At 50.5% G+C, this 16,295-nt stretch overlaps 3 protein-coding genes across 3 annotated transcripts; 2 read left to right on the top strand and 1 right to left on the bottom strand.

The window, feature by feature from the left end:
- Positions 1–1,621: 1,621 nt before the first annotated feature.
- PFICI_01937 (uncharacterized protein) lies at positions 1,622–2,485 on the bottom strand (the record flags this gene model as incomplete). The annotated part of the gene is made up of 2 exons (XM_007830518.1): positions 1,622–2,051; positions 2,106–2,485. The coding sequence occupies 2 exons, from the start codon at positions 2,483–2,485 to the stop codon at positions 1,622–1,624; spliced, it is 810 nt and encodes a 269-aa protein (XP_007828709.1).
- A 1,814-nt stretch (positions 2,486–4,299) lies between these two features.
- Positions 4,300–9,733, top strand: PFICI_01936 (clathrin heavy chain; the record flags this gene model as incomplete). The annotated part of the gene is made up of 5 exons (XM_007830517.1): positions 4,300–4,389; positions 4,459–4,830; positions 4,933–9,168; positions 9,228–9,557; positions 9,713–9,733. The coding sequence occupies 5 exons, from the start codon at positions 4,300–4,302 to the stop codon at positions 9,731–9,733; spliced, it is 5,049 nt and encodes a 1,682-aa protein (XP_007828708.1).
- A 1,566-nt stretch (positions 9,734–11,299) lies between these two features.
- PFICI_01935 (uncharacterized protein) lies at positions 11,300–11,545 on the top strand (the record flags this gene model as incomplete). The annotated part of the gene is made up of 1 exon (XM_007830516.1): positions 11,300–11,545. One exon carries the CDS (start codon positions 11,300–11,302, stop codon positions 11,543–11,545), a length of 246 nt encoding a protein of 81 aa, XP_007828707.1.
- Positions 11,546–16,295: the final 4,750 nt, after the last annotated feature.

Below are 16,295 nucleotides of genomic sequence, written 5' to 3'. Positions count from 1 at the left end.
GCTCTTTTTCTCGCAAGACATGATTGACACATTGAAATACTCGCTATAATGGTGTCCGTATGTTCACCAGCGTCGTCGGGCATGCACTGAGCTCCACCATTGAGATATGCTTCAGGGCACATTTCGAGACCTGGCTTGCTCGTCCTATTGACATGACTGCGGCACAATACTAATGAGTCAAATATATTAGCCATGTAATCTTCTGTAATTCATGTACCAAGAATAATCAACACGTAGGATCGAGTTGTGGCTCATACGGAGGTGGGGGTTTGGACAGATGGCGGTGAAACAGCAAGTACCAGGCGCAACAAAACATTTCCTCCATGGAAGACACGCGATGACTACCATACTTTCCAAACTTACAACAGAAATGACAACTATAAAATTGCCAGCACATGGTTGTCGATAGTCTTATAGATGCCGGGGGATAATTGTATAGATAGGTGAGACTGTCGTCGTACAGGGAACGGTATAGATGTGTGGTGACAATCTCAATTAAATGGGAAAATTGGGAGAATGATGACGCCTTTATATGGGCTGCGTGAAGCGACGTAGTGGTTAATACACATCACTTCATTCACACGAACTTGCTATGAATAGTGTTGTACGTGTGATGAGGCATGGTCTGGACGTAGCTGTGACTGGAGTACGGACTTCTTCTACAACGTACGCCATCGTGATCGAATCGCGGACTCAAATATCTATTCTTGGAGATGGGTTTGGGTCACCAAGTCATTTGCATCACTTCGATACTGCAGAAGCACAAATCAGATTTGCGCTTCTCTATATTTACAAGAATCAGCAACCTTGGATCTCCCATCATCGCTTTACCCCAGAAACTGTGAAATGTCTGTTACCATCTGCCTATTTGTGACGACCAATCGGCTTTGGAGGTATGCTGTTTCCTTCACTGGTGGTCAAGTTGAAGCAGCGCTGAACTTCAATGAGCAGCCACGCTGAATCCAAAGAATAAATAGAAAAATAAATAAAAGAAAAGCTCGTTCGAGGTAGCCTGACAGAGTCACGGCTCCAAGTCCCTGTCAACTGCAACACTACTTGTGAATAACTGACATAGGCTATTTTCAAATATCCTGGATGTTTGCTAGATATAGCATTGCATCAATACGGACGGTATGACATTAGTTTCCCGTGTGCCTATTCTTTTACTGTGTGCCCATTCTCTAAGCCTGTGGCCTGAAAACCTCCAATCTCGACAGTTGAAATTTTAGCATCTCTCTTGGAAGTGTCAAGTTACTTTGTCTTTTCTTACCTTGTTTGGAAAAGTCAAAGTATCTGCCTGCGAAATTCAATGAAGTATGAGCATCAGTAAGATCCATTTTTTGGACAATACCAATGCGAATTGCAGCGGTAGGTATAATGTAGTCTTTGAAATGCAGCGTGGGCTATGACTCTAGAAAATGGGTATTGGTGGCCCCCGATTTGACTTCTTGGCCTCTCTATCTCTCATGAGTTGGCCAGATATTGTATTCTTGTTGCTGCATCTCTCCCTCTGCTTGTGACAAGCAGAGGGAGTTGGCCCTAGTCCCTGATACTCCATCTACTGCCGTGTGCCAGGGGTAAACTCATTGCTTTCACCTCAAGAACCATGAAATGAAACCATTTACATGAGCAATCTCCAAAGACCAAGAAGTAGTGCAGCGAAACCAGTGCAGACACCCATGAGCCACTGTAGAGTTTGGAACTTGACCTGTTCCAGCTTCTCGCGCAGAGCAGCAACCTCCTGCTCAATCTTGGTTTCCGTCTCCTTAATCTTCAGCTCTTGACTGACCGCTTCCTCCCGGATCCGGCCCTTTTCTAGGTTGAGGTCGAGTCTTACTGACGCCTGCGTTCTTCCGATCTCGTCTCGCAACCTGCTGTTCAGCTTTGTGATGTCGTTTGTTAAGCGCTCGTGAGCAGCGCGCGTAGTGTGTGATTCCGTACTGTCGGCGGAGAGGAGCTCAGACCGCAGCTTGGCAAAATCAACCTTCTGTGTATATGTTGCCTTTGCGGCATCTTCGCGGAGAACCATGGTACGGGTAAGGTTTTGTATGCTGTCTTGTCTCAGTCTCAGGCTGGATCAGGGTGGGTAGGGTATTAGGGCGGACCTCTCCTCAATCACATCGTTCAATACTTTCATCATGGCCGCTGCCTGCTCTTCTGTGAATCCCTCACCCTGAAGCCTTTGAATGAACTTCAAGGTGTCGAAGTGGTGGTCTCGGGCTCGTGGGGCTGTAGCATGGAAAGCCCTTCTGAGGGCAGGACTTTGGAGAATCGCCGAGTTCTTTCTGGTCCTCTGAGCTTGGGGAGAGGGGCGCCGCTGTGTATGCATGCCCGAAGATTGAGTCGGTTGCCATGATCTCCGTTGAACTGGGAAGGCCGTTGCGCTCCTCAGCACTGACGACGAACTTGCTGGTCCCTGCCAGCTTAATCGAGGAAGAAGGAACTTTGGTAGACTTTGGGCTGCATGGATTCCAGGTTGCGCCATTTTGGCAGCGTAGTGTGAGAGCGATCCGACCGTATGCGACCTATTGTGTTGAAAGTGCAGCAACAATTGCTCCTCATATAGGCCAGGTAGAAGCCAGCAAGGTCACGTAGCAGGTATCGGTTCATGTGAACATCGCGACTTTCCCCCTCGGTGACGCTAGAGGTACCTAATCAGCTCAGTTCAAGTGGGTCCTTTTGATCTGGGCCCGTTTGGAGACTCAAGCTGCCGGCCCGGCAATGCGGACCCTAGCCTTGTTGTGCCTGAGGCAGCTGCGGGCCGCTATGGGCAAACAAAATCTGATTTGCGCGCTACGAAATTTGGAATTTTCTTTCCTTTTCTCTTCATTAAATATGAACAACGCAAAAAACAACATTCTCGAGACACGATATTTGGTGCGAGGTAGCTCTACAGTGGCCCACGAACACTGAAGTTCTCGGACAGAATGGAGAGAGAAACCCAACGAACAATCTTGGGTGCGATGCTTCTCTGTCCTTCGGGGCGGTGGGAAGGAGCGCAATGATTGAACGTACATGATGACATTTTGGAACTGGATTCAGTTGATGGCTAAAACGACACCTTGCTATATGTTTGTCGACGCCGATTTTTGGAATTATCTCAACTTTTGTGCGGTGATATCTTTCTGAATGATCAAGACGAGAGTGGGATTGCTGCTGTTGCCCGTCGTGACATACGAGGGAGGATGCTCAATTTTGCTTTCCACTGAATCGTTGATTTCCGCACCCTGCTTTACCTGAACAATTGATGTGCATATGATTGCCATGGTTGCCCTCATGCAGTTTGGTCCATGCCTCTTCGTTGGTACTGAAATATGCCTACGAAGTGAGTTGGTACTTGACCATGACCAGAAAGACATGATATGCCATGGGCTGGCCTACAGTCGCTTTGCTGAGCCCCTGTCCCCCAGATGGCCGCGAAGATTCATGGAAGCTCGGGAAGTTTGAGGGATGTCCATCGGTAATCTTGTGCATTTGTTGCAATAAACCCACTTTGCTCGTCGTGAACAGAGATCATCATATGGTGAATGTACGTAATGCAAGGATACTGGTAGGCAAAAACGGCTTGCCGCCTCATGCACTGATCACTGAGCCAAATTCAGGAGCTTCCATTCACCCCCCCAGTACCATGGTCCGTGCTTTCTTTCATGTTGCCAGCAGCCGCAAGCCCACACCTGCTGGTTGGCTGGCACTCATTGGGCAGCGTCCAAGCAGCAGCACTCAAAGCAGTGTGCAGCAGCAAGTAGGTACGTAGGTACGTAGCTTGGCGGCGCGCTGGGCTGGGCTCCTTTCAATGCGAACAGGTAATGCTCTTGCTAGCGACTCCAAGGAAACCACTCGATTTCCTGCCCCCCAATACACAACAAACCTCATTTCCTCTAACTCCGTAACCCTCCCACACTTGCCAATCCATTTGGGCATTGTATACTACGAGTTGCGGCTGCCATTTCATCTCAATCTCACGATCGGGAGACAGGCACTTGCATTTCCGTCCGTCTTTCTCTGCCTTCTGATGACCTAGACAAGCTCAAGCTACCTAATCAACTCCTGGCCGTTTCTTTCTGCCTGCACCTTTGCACACAAGGCACATAATTTCCGCCCATTCCTTTTTCCTTTTCCCTGTACACATTTCGCGGGACGATTTACGAATCTTCACGAACCTTCGTTATTCAAGCGTCCCGTCAGATCGCTTGCGGTGCCTCTCGCGACCAGCTTTACCCCTGGAACAAGTCGAGTTCACCCCGTCTTCCCCATCCTGCCATTGTCATCTGCTCAGTCTAGCCCATGCAAACCTGAGCCATGGCACAAGCGCTCCCCATCAAGTTCCAGGAGCTATTGATGCTCGGCAATTCTGGCGTCGATGCTACTGCCATTGGATTCAACACATGCGTAAGTTGCTGCACCTGCTAGCTAACGCACCTACGCCATTCAAGCTAACCTGCCACCCACCCACAACAGACATTAGAGTCCGACTCCTTCATTTGCATACGAGAGAAGAAGAGCGAAGCCGCCCAGCCCGAAGTTGTCATTGTCGACCTCAAGAACGGCAACAATGTCGTCCGACGCCCCATCAAGGCCGACAGTGCCATCATGCACTGGACGAGACAGATCATTGCTCTGCGCGCACAGTCTAGAACATTGCAGATCTTCGACCTCGAGGCAAAGCAGAAGCTCAAGTCGGCTACAATGAACGAGGATGTCGTCTTTTGGAAGTGGATCAGTGAGAAGGAGCTGGGTCTGGTCACTGAGAACTCCGTCTATCACTGGGACATTTTCGATCCGAACCAGGCTGCTCCTGTGGAGGTCTTCAAGCGAAACCAGAGCATGAGTGTAAGTGACACAGACATATAATCGACCGTGTGCCTGTCTATCCCATGATGGATTACTCGGTCCGGTTCCTGCTTTTGGCTTCCAGAGCTGACCACAGTCTAGGGCAACCAAATCATCAACTACCGCATTAACAGTGACGGCAAGTGGATGGCTATTGTCGGCATCTCCCAGCAACAGGGTCGTGTCGTCGGCGCTCTCCAGCTATACTCTAAGGACCGCGGCATCAGTCAAGCTATTGAAGGTCATGCTGCTGCGTTTGGCACTCTTAGACTGGAAGGCGCTCCGGCTGACACCAAGGTTTTCACATTCGCTGTTCGAACCGCTACCGGCGCAAAGCTGCACATCGTCGAAATCGATCACCCGGAAACGAATCCGGTCTTCCAGAAGAAGGCTGTTGATATCTATTTCCCACCTGAAGCTACCAACGACTTCCCGGTAGCCATGCAAGTGTCGCAGAAGTACGGTCTCATCTACATGGTAACGAAGTATGGATTCATTCACCTGTATGATCTTGAGACTGGCTCGACTATCTTCATGAACCGCATTTCCAGCGAGACCATCTTCACGACAGCCTCCGACTCCGATTCCACTGGCATTCTCGGTATCAATAGGAAGGGACAGGTTCTTTTCGTGTCTGTGGACGAGAACAACATGATCAACTACCTGCTTCAGAACCCCGCCAACACGGAGATTGCCATCAAGATGGCTTCAAGAGCTGGTCTTCCTGGTGCGGATCAACTTTACGGAAGACAGTTTGAGCAGCTGATGCAGGCTGGAGACTATGCCGCCGCCGCCAAGGTTGCTGCCAACTCTCCCCGTGGCTTCCTGCGGACCACAGAGACCATCAATAGATTCAAGAACCTTCCACAGGAGCCTGGCAAGATGTCATACATCCTCCAATATTTCGGAATGTTGTTGGACAAGACGACCCCGCTCAACGAGACCGAGACGCTTGAGCTTGCTATTCCTGTCCTCGCTCAGGGTCGCAAGCAACTGCTTGAGAAGTGGCTTTCAGAGGGCAAGCTGGACTACTCGGAGAAGCTCGGTGACCAAATTCGTGCCCACGACATCAACCTCGCCCTTGCTGTCTACCTCAAGGCAAATGTTCCTCACAAGGCTGTCGCCGGACTTGCCGAGACTGGCCAGTTTGACAAGATCCTCCCATACGTGACCCAAACTGGCTACCAACCAGATTGGATCGGTTTATTGCAACACATTGTTAGGCAGAATCCCGAAAAGGGAGCCGAATTTGCCAGCTCGCTGGCCAACAGCGAAGGTGGCGCACTTGTCGATATTGGCCGCGTAGTCGATGTGTTCCAATCGCAGGGCATGATCCAGCAGGCTACCGCCTTCCTACTTGATGCACTCAAGGACAACAACCCTGAGCATGCCGAGCTGCAGACCCGCCTTCTGGAGATGAACCTCGTCAACGCTCCCCAGGTTGCCGACGCTATTCTGGGCAATCAAATGTTTACCCACTTTGACAAGGCTCGTATTGCTACGCTCTGCGAACAGGCTGGTCTGTACCAGAAGGCTCTTGAGCTCTACGAAGATCCCGCTGCTATCAAGCGTGTCATATGCGGAATTTCGGGTACTCCCAACTTCAACCAAGAGTGGTTGGTCAACTACTTTGGCCAGCTGTCTGTTGAGCAGTCTCTGGATAACCTGGACGCTATGATGAAGTCCAACATCCGCCAGAACCTTCAGTCCGTTGTGCAAATCGCCACCAAGTACTCTGATCTTCTTGGACCGGTCCATCTCATCGATCTGTTTGAGAAGTACAAGACCTTCGAGGGTCTCTTCTACTACCTCGGCAGTGTAGTTAACATGTCTGAAGATGCGGATGTGCACTTCAAATACATTGAGGCGGCCACCAAGATGGGCCAGTTCAACGAGGTGCAGAGAATCTGCCGAGACAGCCAGCACTACAACCCCGAGAAGGTCAAGAATTTCCTCAAAGAAGCCCGCCTTCCTGAGCAACTTCCGCTGATCACTGTCTGCGATCGATTCGACATGGTCCACGACCTGATCCTCTATCTGTACCAACAGCAGCAGTTTGAGTCGATTGAAAAGTATGTCCAGGGCATCAACCCCGGCCGAACTCCCCAGGTTGTTGGCGGTCTGCTCGACGTGGACTGCGATGAAGCACAGATCAAGAGCCTTTTGGCATCAGTGAATCCGGCTTCCATCCCCATCGACGCTCTCGTTCATGAAGTTGAGACAAGAAACCGTCTCAAGCTGTTGCTTCCTTTCCTGGAGGCTACCCTGGCTGCAGGCAACCAGCAGCAGGCGGTCTACAATGCCTTGGCCAAGATCTATATTGACTCCAACAACAACCCTGAGAAGTTCCTGAAGGAGAACGACCAGTATGACACCCTCAGTGTTGGTAAATACTGCGAGAAGCGTGACCCCAACCTCGCTTTCATTGCCTACCAGAAGGGTCAGAATGACTTGGAGCTGATCAATATCACCAATGAAAACTCCATGTACCGTGCTCAAGCACGTTACCTTTTGGATCGGTCTGAGCGGGAGCTTTGGACGTTTGTCCTCAGTGAGAACAATATTCACCGCCGATCTGTCATTGATCAGGTTGTTGCCACTGCTGTTCCTGAGTGCAATGATCCTGCAAAGGTCTCCGAAGCTGTCGCTGCCTTCCTCGCCTGTGATCTTCCTGGTGAGCTCATTGAACTGCTTGAGAAGATCGTGCTGGAGCCTTCTCCTTTCAACGACAACGCCAGTCTGCAGAACTTGCTGATTTTGACCGCCGCCCGTGCTGACAAGAGCAAGGTCGCCGACTATATTCAGCGACTGGACGCTTACGACCCTGACGAGTGTGCTCAGCTGTGTATCAACGTTGGTCTGTACGAGGAAGCTTTCGAGATCTTTAAGAAGGCCGGCAACCAGACAGCCGCCGTGGCAGTTCTTGTTGAGCACGTTGTTAGCATTGACCGTGCCGCAACTTTTGCCGACGATGTTGATCTGCCCGAAGTCTGGAGCAAGGTTGCCAAGGCCCAGCTTGACGGTCTGCGAGTTAGCGACTCGATCGAGTCTTACATCAAGGCTGGAGATCCTCGCAACTACGAGGAGGTCATTGAGGTTGCAACTCATGCTGGAAAGGATGAGGACCTCGTCAAATTCCTTCGCATGGCTCGCAAGACCCTTCGCGAGCCTCCCATTGACACCGCTCTTGCCTTCTGCTTTGCTCGGCTTGATCAGCTGGGTGAGCTCGAGGACTTCCTCCGTGGTACCAACGTTGCCAACGTTGAGGAGTCAGGTGACAAGGCTGCTAGCGAGGGCTACTACCAAGCAGCCAAGATCTTTTACACCAGCATCTCGAACTGGGCCAAGCTCGCCACCACCCTTGTTCACCTTGAGGACTACCAGGCTGCTGTTGAGTCTGCCCGCAAGGCCAACAACATCCGTGTGTGGCGTGAGGTGCACGGCGCTTGCGTTAGCAAGAAGGAGTTCCGTCTTGCCAAGATTTGTGGTCTCAACCTGATAGTGGATGCTGAGCAACTTCAAGCACTTGTCAAGCAATACGAGGCCGAAGGATACTTTGATGAACTCATTGAGCTTCTCGAGTCCGGTCTTGGTCTGGAGCGTGCCCACATGGGCATGTTCACCGAGCTTGGCATTGCCTTGTCAAAGTACCATCCTGAGAGGCTCATGGAGCACATCAAGCTCTTCTGGAGCAGAATGAACATGCCCAAGCTCATTCGAGCCTGCGAGGAAGCTAACCTCTGGCCCGAGCTGGTCTTCTGTTACTACCACTATGACGAGTTCGACAATGCCGCTCTTGCCGTCATGGAGCGTGCTGAGAACTCGTGGGAGCACCAGCAGTTCAAGGATATTGTTGTCAAGGTTGCTAATCTTGAAATCTACTACCGAGCAATCAACTTCTACCTTGAGCAGCACCCTTCGCTTCTGACAGATCTGCTTCAAGTCCTGACTCCCCGCATCGATGTGAACCGGGTCGTCAAGTTGTTCCAGAAGTCCGATAACTTGCCTCTGATCAAGCCGTTCCTCCTGAACGTGCAGCACCAGAACAAGCGCACTGTCAATGATGCCATCAATGACCTGCTCATCGAAGAAGAGGACTACAAGACGCTGCGTGACTCTGTCGAGAACTACGACAACTACGATGCTACGGACCTTGTTGGCCGCCTCGAGAAGCATGATCTCGTCTTCTTCAGACAAATTGCAGCTAACATCTACCGCAAGACAAAGAGATGGGAGAAGTCCATTGCTCTCTCCAAGCAGGACAAGCTTTACAAGGATGCCATCGAGACTGCAGCCATCTCCGGCAAGTCGGAGGTGGTCGAGGAGTTGCTCCGATACGTAAGTTTCCTTCATTTTTCGCACCACCGATATCAGTCTGCTAACTTACTTGATTCCAGTTCGTCGACATTGGTAGCAAGGAATGCTATGTTGGCATGTTGTATGCTTGCTACGATCTTATTAGACCAGACATCATCCTTGAGCTGTCGTGGCGTCACGGACTCCACGATTTCACTATGCCCTACATGATCAACATGCTCTCACAGACTACCAAGGAGCTTTCTCTGCTGAAGGCTGACAACGAGGCTCGCAAGACCAAGGAGAAGTCACAAGAGAAGGACGAGGAGCAGACACCAATTCTTGGTGGAAATCGCCTCATGATTACGGCTGGGCCGACTGGTGCAGCCTCGCCCGCAGGCTTTGGCCAGACCAATGGCTTTGCGCCCCAGGTTAGTGATCCCTGCTATTTCTTCCCCCATTGACATGTTTTTGGGGTAAGGGCCCAGACATAACTTTGTCTGTTTCCCAATGTCTGTCAATTAATTCTTGATTTGGCTTCCTTATGACTCGAAATGAGCATTGACTGACACCTTTTGTTGAGTAGCCTACCGGCTTCGGCTTCTAGTCAGCACCAAGGCCGGCTGTTGTCCTATCGCCCACTCTTATTGCTGTGCCTACCTTTTACCGGGTGTTTCACCAGGTCTGTGATGCGGCAGACGGACAAGTTCTCATGCCTGCTCTCGAGTAGGTGTGCGGCCATACGCGGCAGGAACTAAAATAAGAAGGGGCCTCGACCACTGTTTTGTTAGAGGAGATGTTTCCATGAATAATAGGCATGAATCCAAGACGGAAGATGTGACGCAGGTACCATTTGATGGCGGTATCGATCTACGGCGGAAAGGCGTGGATTGATGGTAACTCTCCGTTTCTTGGGCGACATATGATTAGAGTCAGGGGCAAGGAAAATCAAGAGTTTGCGTCTGTTCGGAAAGTTACAAAATTACATACGCAGGAAATGTATGTGTATGATAGTGAATCGAGTTTTCTTGTATGTTACTATGTTCCACTGTTGCGACTTGAATTCGAATTGTGAAGTCAGTGTTACACAAATACTGCAAAGTCATTATGCCTGAGTTTCAAGACTTAGTGATGATGTGTGCACCTCTAGTCTAATTAATTGATTAATTCAAAAAGAAGTCGGTTCAAAATCATTATTCCTGTCGAAAATAGAAGACGCGTAGCACGTGACTCCGTTATAGAGGAGAGGAGGCTTGGAGCTATTGAATGCTGGCTGCTGCTGCTGCTACTGCTGCTAATAATGGGTACTTTTCAGCTCGGAGATCCACCTTAAATTTTTCCCGCTTGATGGGCCCCCCCCAAAAGCCAAAGGCAAGCATATCGGAGCCAACGTTTTGGTAATCGCCCAGTTGACTTTCCACACGAAGCCTCAGCGAGCCGCGACCGCAGAAACGAGACAAGACACCATTTTCCGCCCAGTCCAACCCGACGACCTCGACACCTCAACCCTCATACAAAATGGCCGCCTTCGTCAAAGCGATCAACGCAAAGATCCGGTCGAACCCGACCTTGAGCTACTTCTGCTCAACCCGTACGTAGCATTTCCTCGTCGGCCTTCCTCTCTGCCGTCCAAATATCTCATCCCCCCGAATTGCGGACCACAGCGTCCCGTTAAGTCCGGACGAGGTTCAGCAGCAGCAACAACAACAGCAATGCGTCTGGAACATGGAGCGCTTCGTCATGCAGAGACATTGTCAATTGCAGCCGTGATATTGTTACAAGGTCCTTTGACTTTGCAATCCGGCCATGTCGTGGCGGACCGGACCCCATCGGCATCGCTAGATAAGGGTCTTGGTGTTGCGCAATTGCTCTTGCGAGGCGCGGAACATGGCAGACAATAATTTCTTGCAATCGCCTTGACACGGCGCAAAGATCGTATGAGCTAATTGGTACTTCCCGCAGACTTCTGGGGCCCGGCTTCCAACTTTGGTATCCCCATTGCTGCCATCGCTGATGCGCAAAAGTCTCCCGACCTGTACGTTGCTTACCCCCGATGAGCTCGCTCTACTTGGGTGTCATCCTCTTTCTTTTGTTCTGTATCATGTCTGCCGGGGGAAAAGAAGCATTCTTTGCTAAACTGCTATACTTGCTCTTGCGCAGGATCTCGGGCCAGATGACCGCCGCCCTGACCGTCTACTCGGCCACTTTCATGCGCTACTCGCTCGCCGTCACTCCCCAAAACTACCTGCTGTTTGCTTGCCACTTCATCAACGAGTGCTCGCAGCTGACGCAGGGCTACCGCTTCGTCAACTGGCACTACTGGGGCGGCAAGGAGAAGGCCGCCCAGGGCGCCCTTGCCGACGTCAAGGACAAGGTTGTCGAGGCTGGCGAGAAGGTCCAGGCTGCTGTCTCGAAATAAACAAAGAACAAAAAACGACAGTCTTGTGTGAACGGCAGACAAGAATGAGTTGCGGCTCAGTCAATATCAAGATTTAGCCGAGTACAACAAACAAAGCGCGGCTGGGCATTATCATAAGATGAGAAGCTCAAAAGTTTAGGACCGATGGTGGTGGATTGGCAATGTCGGATCAGCAAAGCGTACGAACATTCAAACCAAAGCTGGGGCAGAGGCCAGGATGAGAAGAAATGGCTTCGATCTGGATATAGACCGACTCGATAGACTACTCGAGGAAATCCTTTGGGATGAGTGGTTCCTGTATTTTATATTTTCCTCGTCCTAGACTCGATGATCTCTCTCATTGAGCGGAGCGTATACTATACATGTCAAGTTTTCTATCGTTGTCTCGTCTGGGAGAATGCAGTGCGGATATATGATTGCTCCACGAACCATGCGCCGAGACGGCATCCAAGACGGCAAAATTCCATTCCGGAGCAATATGTCGGAAAATGTTTATGATAATGCAAATAATATTTTAGTGATGAAGCAATTTCTTAGACGAGCAGCTCTTCGCGAGTCCCGTCCCTTTCGCAGATCTGCGGAGGACCGACATGGAAAAGCTGCAGTACCAAGAGATCCGGTGACATTCCGGTGGTGTTTAGGATTTTCTTCCGTTTGAGCGGCTTGGTAGTAATACAGACCTACGTATGCAGCATCCATCCACCATGCATATATATGCCCGCCCCTTGCCCAGCGGGACAGGGGAGGGGTTTACACGGTGAACGATGAAGAGAACCGGTGGGACAAAAGAGGCACGGTGGTTAATATGCCGTCTATTGTTTTGATACTGCTTGCATTTGGCGAAACCCGAGTTCTTTGCCGGTAGCCATAGATCAGTAGGAGGGCACAATCTTTAGGCCGGCCTGAACATGTTGGACGTTGGAATGAGCAGTGTTCACTCTTTGTCAACAGCAACATGAACCAGGTGCGTTCAGGGAGTATACTAAAAGTAAATAATAGAGGCATTGCAGAAGAAAAAAAAGAAGAGAAACAGGGACAGAAAAAGGAGAAGAGGAAGAAAAATATGACGCACCTTCGCGCACATAGCAAAGACGCGAGAGGAAACGGTTTGGTGTCTTTTTTCTCATTACTACCTAGCCTAGGCCGAGACCCCCCACGCCGAGGTGAGGTGAAGCTCACCATGACCTTCACCGATCCATGTTCAACTCCACCGTAGCTATGGTTGCACAAGGGAGGGGCGGGCATAAGCAAAAAATAAAAAGATGTTCGCCATAGATATTTTCGATCATCACACACGAGACGTCTTGGTTGGTCTTGGTTGGTTTTTCCGCGCAAATCATTTCATTTGGACGAAAGGAAGAGGAGATGTTATCTCGGCGCTTTTCTGTTTTCCTTAGTGGCCCCCACGCCCTCCAACATGGGAAGTTCCCTTCCTTTCTCGGCGGTCGAGGCGCGCATCTGGACTTGTCCACCACCATGTCCATATGATGGAATACACGTTACGGTCAAATTTCTGTGATATTAAACCCTCCCCCCCAACGACGGACCCTGGACCGGGCTGCATGACGGCGGAGGGGCCCGTCTAGTTTGCTGCAGAGCATCATGACTTGGCGTTTGACTCATGGCCTGCCAAGGCACACTGGATCTGACTTTTTGCGGTATATACCTTGCCCATCTATCGAAACGAACAATGTTCCCTAAAGGTGGGGACTACGCAAAGGAGGGAGGGCTGGGAGTAGTGGTAGTCAGAGGGAAAACAACAAAAAATGTCTCAAAAGCAGGGCCCGTTACTTCAGGTTCGTCATGTATCCCCAGCCGAAGTCGGCCAAGAAGCTTGGTGCGGAAAGAAGACAGCGAGTGCGGCTGAAGTGTGCCAGCGACTATTTCCAGTAGAGTATAGCATCATGACCACGGACCGTAGATCCAAGGAGAAGGGAGTGGGAAATAAGAGAAAAACACAGGATCTCTTACTTCATTACCGGAGACACAAGAGGCCAAGGTCGATTGAAAACAAAATTGCAGCGCTTCTCGGCAGCGTCGAAACAAGAATGAGAACTTAGAAGCAATACAAAGCATGCCAAGAGACCGCGGATCGCCCCGAGGGAAGCAGTACCGTGAGAGCCAAGAGGGCGCAACGCCCAAGCAGCACTCTTGGCGAAAGAGACACGAAGCATTCCGCGGTGGGACAGATATGAAGCGCGCGCGCGCGGCCAAGGCTTGGCCTGGATTGAGCTTTGAGCAGGTGATGGGAGAAGGGGGGAAGGAAGAGGGAGGAGGTGTTTTTGTTTTGTGTGGTTGTGTTGTAAAAATGACTATGCGTTAATCATAGTAGTATGCAGTATTGTATACTAGTATACACACACACTTTACAGGCTGACCGCATAGGACGGCGTCCCACCGTTCGTAGATGCTAAATGGTTGATCTTTTGTCTGTGAGGCTTGCAGATGGAGTAACCTTGAGAGAAACTAAAATGGAGACGGTCTGGACGTGGTGGAAAACGCCGCGGCCGGCCCACGTCACAGACATACCTGGCCAAGGAAAAGCCGAGTGATGTCGTATTACCGAGATTTCTGTTCCCACGGACGTACGGGATTACTCTTCCCAGCAGCTACGAAAGATAGAGAAGGAGAGATGGGAATAGGGATGGGACGAGAAGAGCAGAGGACGACGACGAATAAAGGCAGACGACGGCAAGATTCCCCAGAACCCTCCCCGCTTCTTTCCCGCCAGGCACAATGAACCCCGGGAGAAACCCGCCAACGGTTTGGAGCAAAAACAAAAAGAAGTCGAGGCTAAACGTTATCCTCGGCACAGCCTCGCAAAGCACTCGGCTCCAGCCCTCTCGCTTGTCGGAAGATTAAGTAACGAGATATTCTTCAGGGCTTCGAATCTATCTTTCTCGGGACTATATGTACCTAGGCATTCGCAGCACTCGGTAGCTACGGCACGAGGAGCCGATACGATAATCTCGAAGACAAGAAGCCGCGGCGATGAACCCCCCTTAAAGACCCGAGATGCCTTGTCGTCGACGAGAAAGCATCGGGCGTCGGGTCAAGAAAGTTGTTGTGTTGTGTGTTGTTTTTGCTTTGTTGTGTCTTGAGCTGGTCCGCCATGATCGATGGTAAATGTGCCAATTCCCATTGGAGGCGGGCGGCCGGGCAGCTATCTGTTGAATCTGGTTGGCCAATCGAGGGGAACGCCCACCCCTGCAACTAAGGCAGGTGTAAAAGTTGTAAGAGCTACGTATGTCTACGTGTGGCGGCACTGTATCGTTGCTACTAGCTAGGCTGCAGATAATACTCTTATCTTGATCGCCTCAAGGTTTCACCGACGTCAGGGGACGAAAGAGAGAGCAAACCCAGATCCCTAGGTTAAATTACTGAGTCTTGGACAGGTACAGGGTCTGAACTCCAATCTTGCAGTTGCTGCAGAGCACTACAGAGTAGTCTACAGAATATGACCGAGAGGATCCTGGATTGCAAAGGTGGGAACGTTGTCATTCCCCGAAGAAGCCGTGGCAATTACTTTTCTTGTACGCCATGAATCGACAAAGAAAAGGTGTGACAGGTCTGGCAATTTTTGATACTACAACCTCTTGCCAAATCTGTTTGACAACTGGTAACATGAATGAGATGGAGGAGGTACCAGACCTAGGTCAACTATGTAGCCTAGGCACTGATGGAATGGTGTTAGCGCTATTGTATACGTACCTAGTAGACGGAGCTATTCTCGACCCCGCCAAAATAAAAGCAGATCCCCACGCTCATGGTGGGAAAAAAAGAAAAGAGCTCCCCGCGATCGCAGCTGTGACACAGCTCGGTTGGATACCCCGAGCGTATTGATTAGCATGTGCCGTGACAAAGCGGATATCCCGTCCAATAGTCTAGGTCCAGCTGTTGCTTCTGGTAGCCAAGGTGTTGGGAAACCCTCCAGAACAAGGACCGAAAGAGGAGGAGAAGGAGGAGCAAACCAAAGCCGTCTCTGCGTCATGATCGAGTCTGAATTTTTCTTTTTCCTTATACGGTGCTCCGTATACCATCCAGCTCGAGGGGGCCTTTTTTGGCTCAACAACCGACAACGGGCGGACAAGTATAACACCGCAGCGAGAAAGCTCAGATTGTCTGGGACAAATGTGAACGGACATGTCTCTCCAGGATCACTGGTTGGACTGGACCCCATGTATGCGCGCCAACTGCTTGGTACATATTCGACCAGGGTAGCATTGATGCCACTGATTACACACGAAGGTATAGCCGGAGCATGCTCTCTGTATCAGGCAGGGATCGCAAGAGCTGCGTACGACGTTCATAATACAATTTGGAAAATCCCCTCAGATTAGCTACACTAGAATGGTCATCCACATGGGATGCTCGGCGGTGTTTTGCGCTGCTGCATCGAGGTAACGGAGTACCTTGCCTACCTGCTCCATGTTCTCCTAGCCGCGTTGCAGGGCCCGTCCAAAGAAAGCTCCATGACCAACCAGCCGTCCATCCCTGGATGTACTACTAGTATTTTATTTTATTTTATTTTTTTATTCGAGGTAGGCAATGTAGGGAAATATGATCGAGGGTGACTGTGAGTGTGTTACTCTCAACGTGTGAGAAACATTGGACTCCCCTTCCTGGTCAACCTCCTCCTACATTGAATGAGACTAGGTTAGTGCTCAGCGGTAGCCAGCCCGAGGCAGCATAAGACCCCTTCCCATCCCCCTCCTTCTTCTCACCGATCTTGTTGTGCTGCTGTCTTTTG

This window comes from Pestalotiopsis fici (genome assembly GCF_000516985.1).
Source record: "Pestalotiopsis fici W106-1 unplaced genomic scaffold PFICI_Scf_1, whole genome shotgun sequence".
NCBI classification, from domain to species: Eukaryota; Fungi; Ascomycota; class Sordariomycetes; order Amphisphaeriales; family Sporocadaceae; genus Pestalotiopsis; species Pestalotiopsis fici.
Note: the sequence above shows the minus strand (reverse complement) of the source record. Positions and strands in the feature narration are given on the sequence as shown.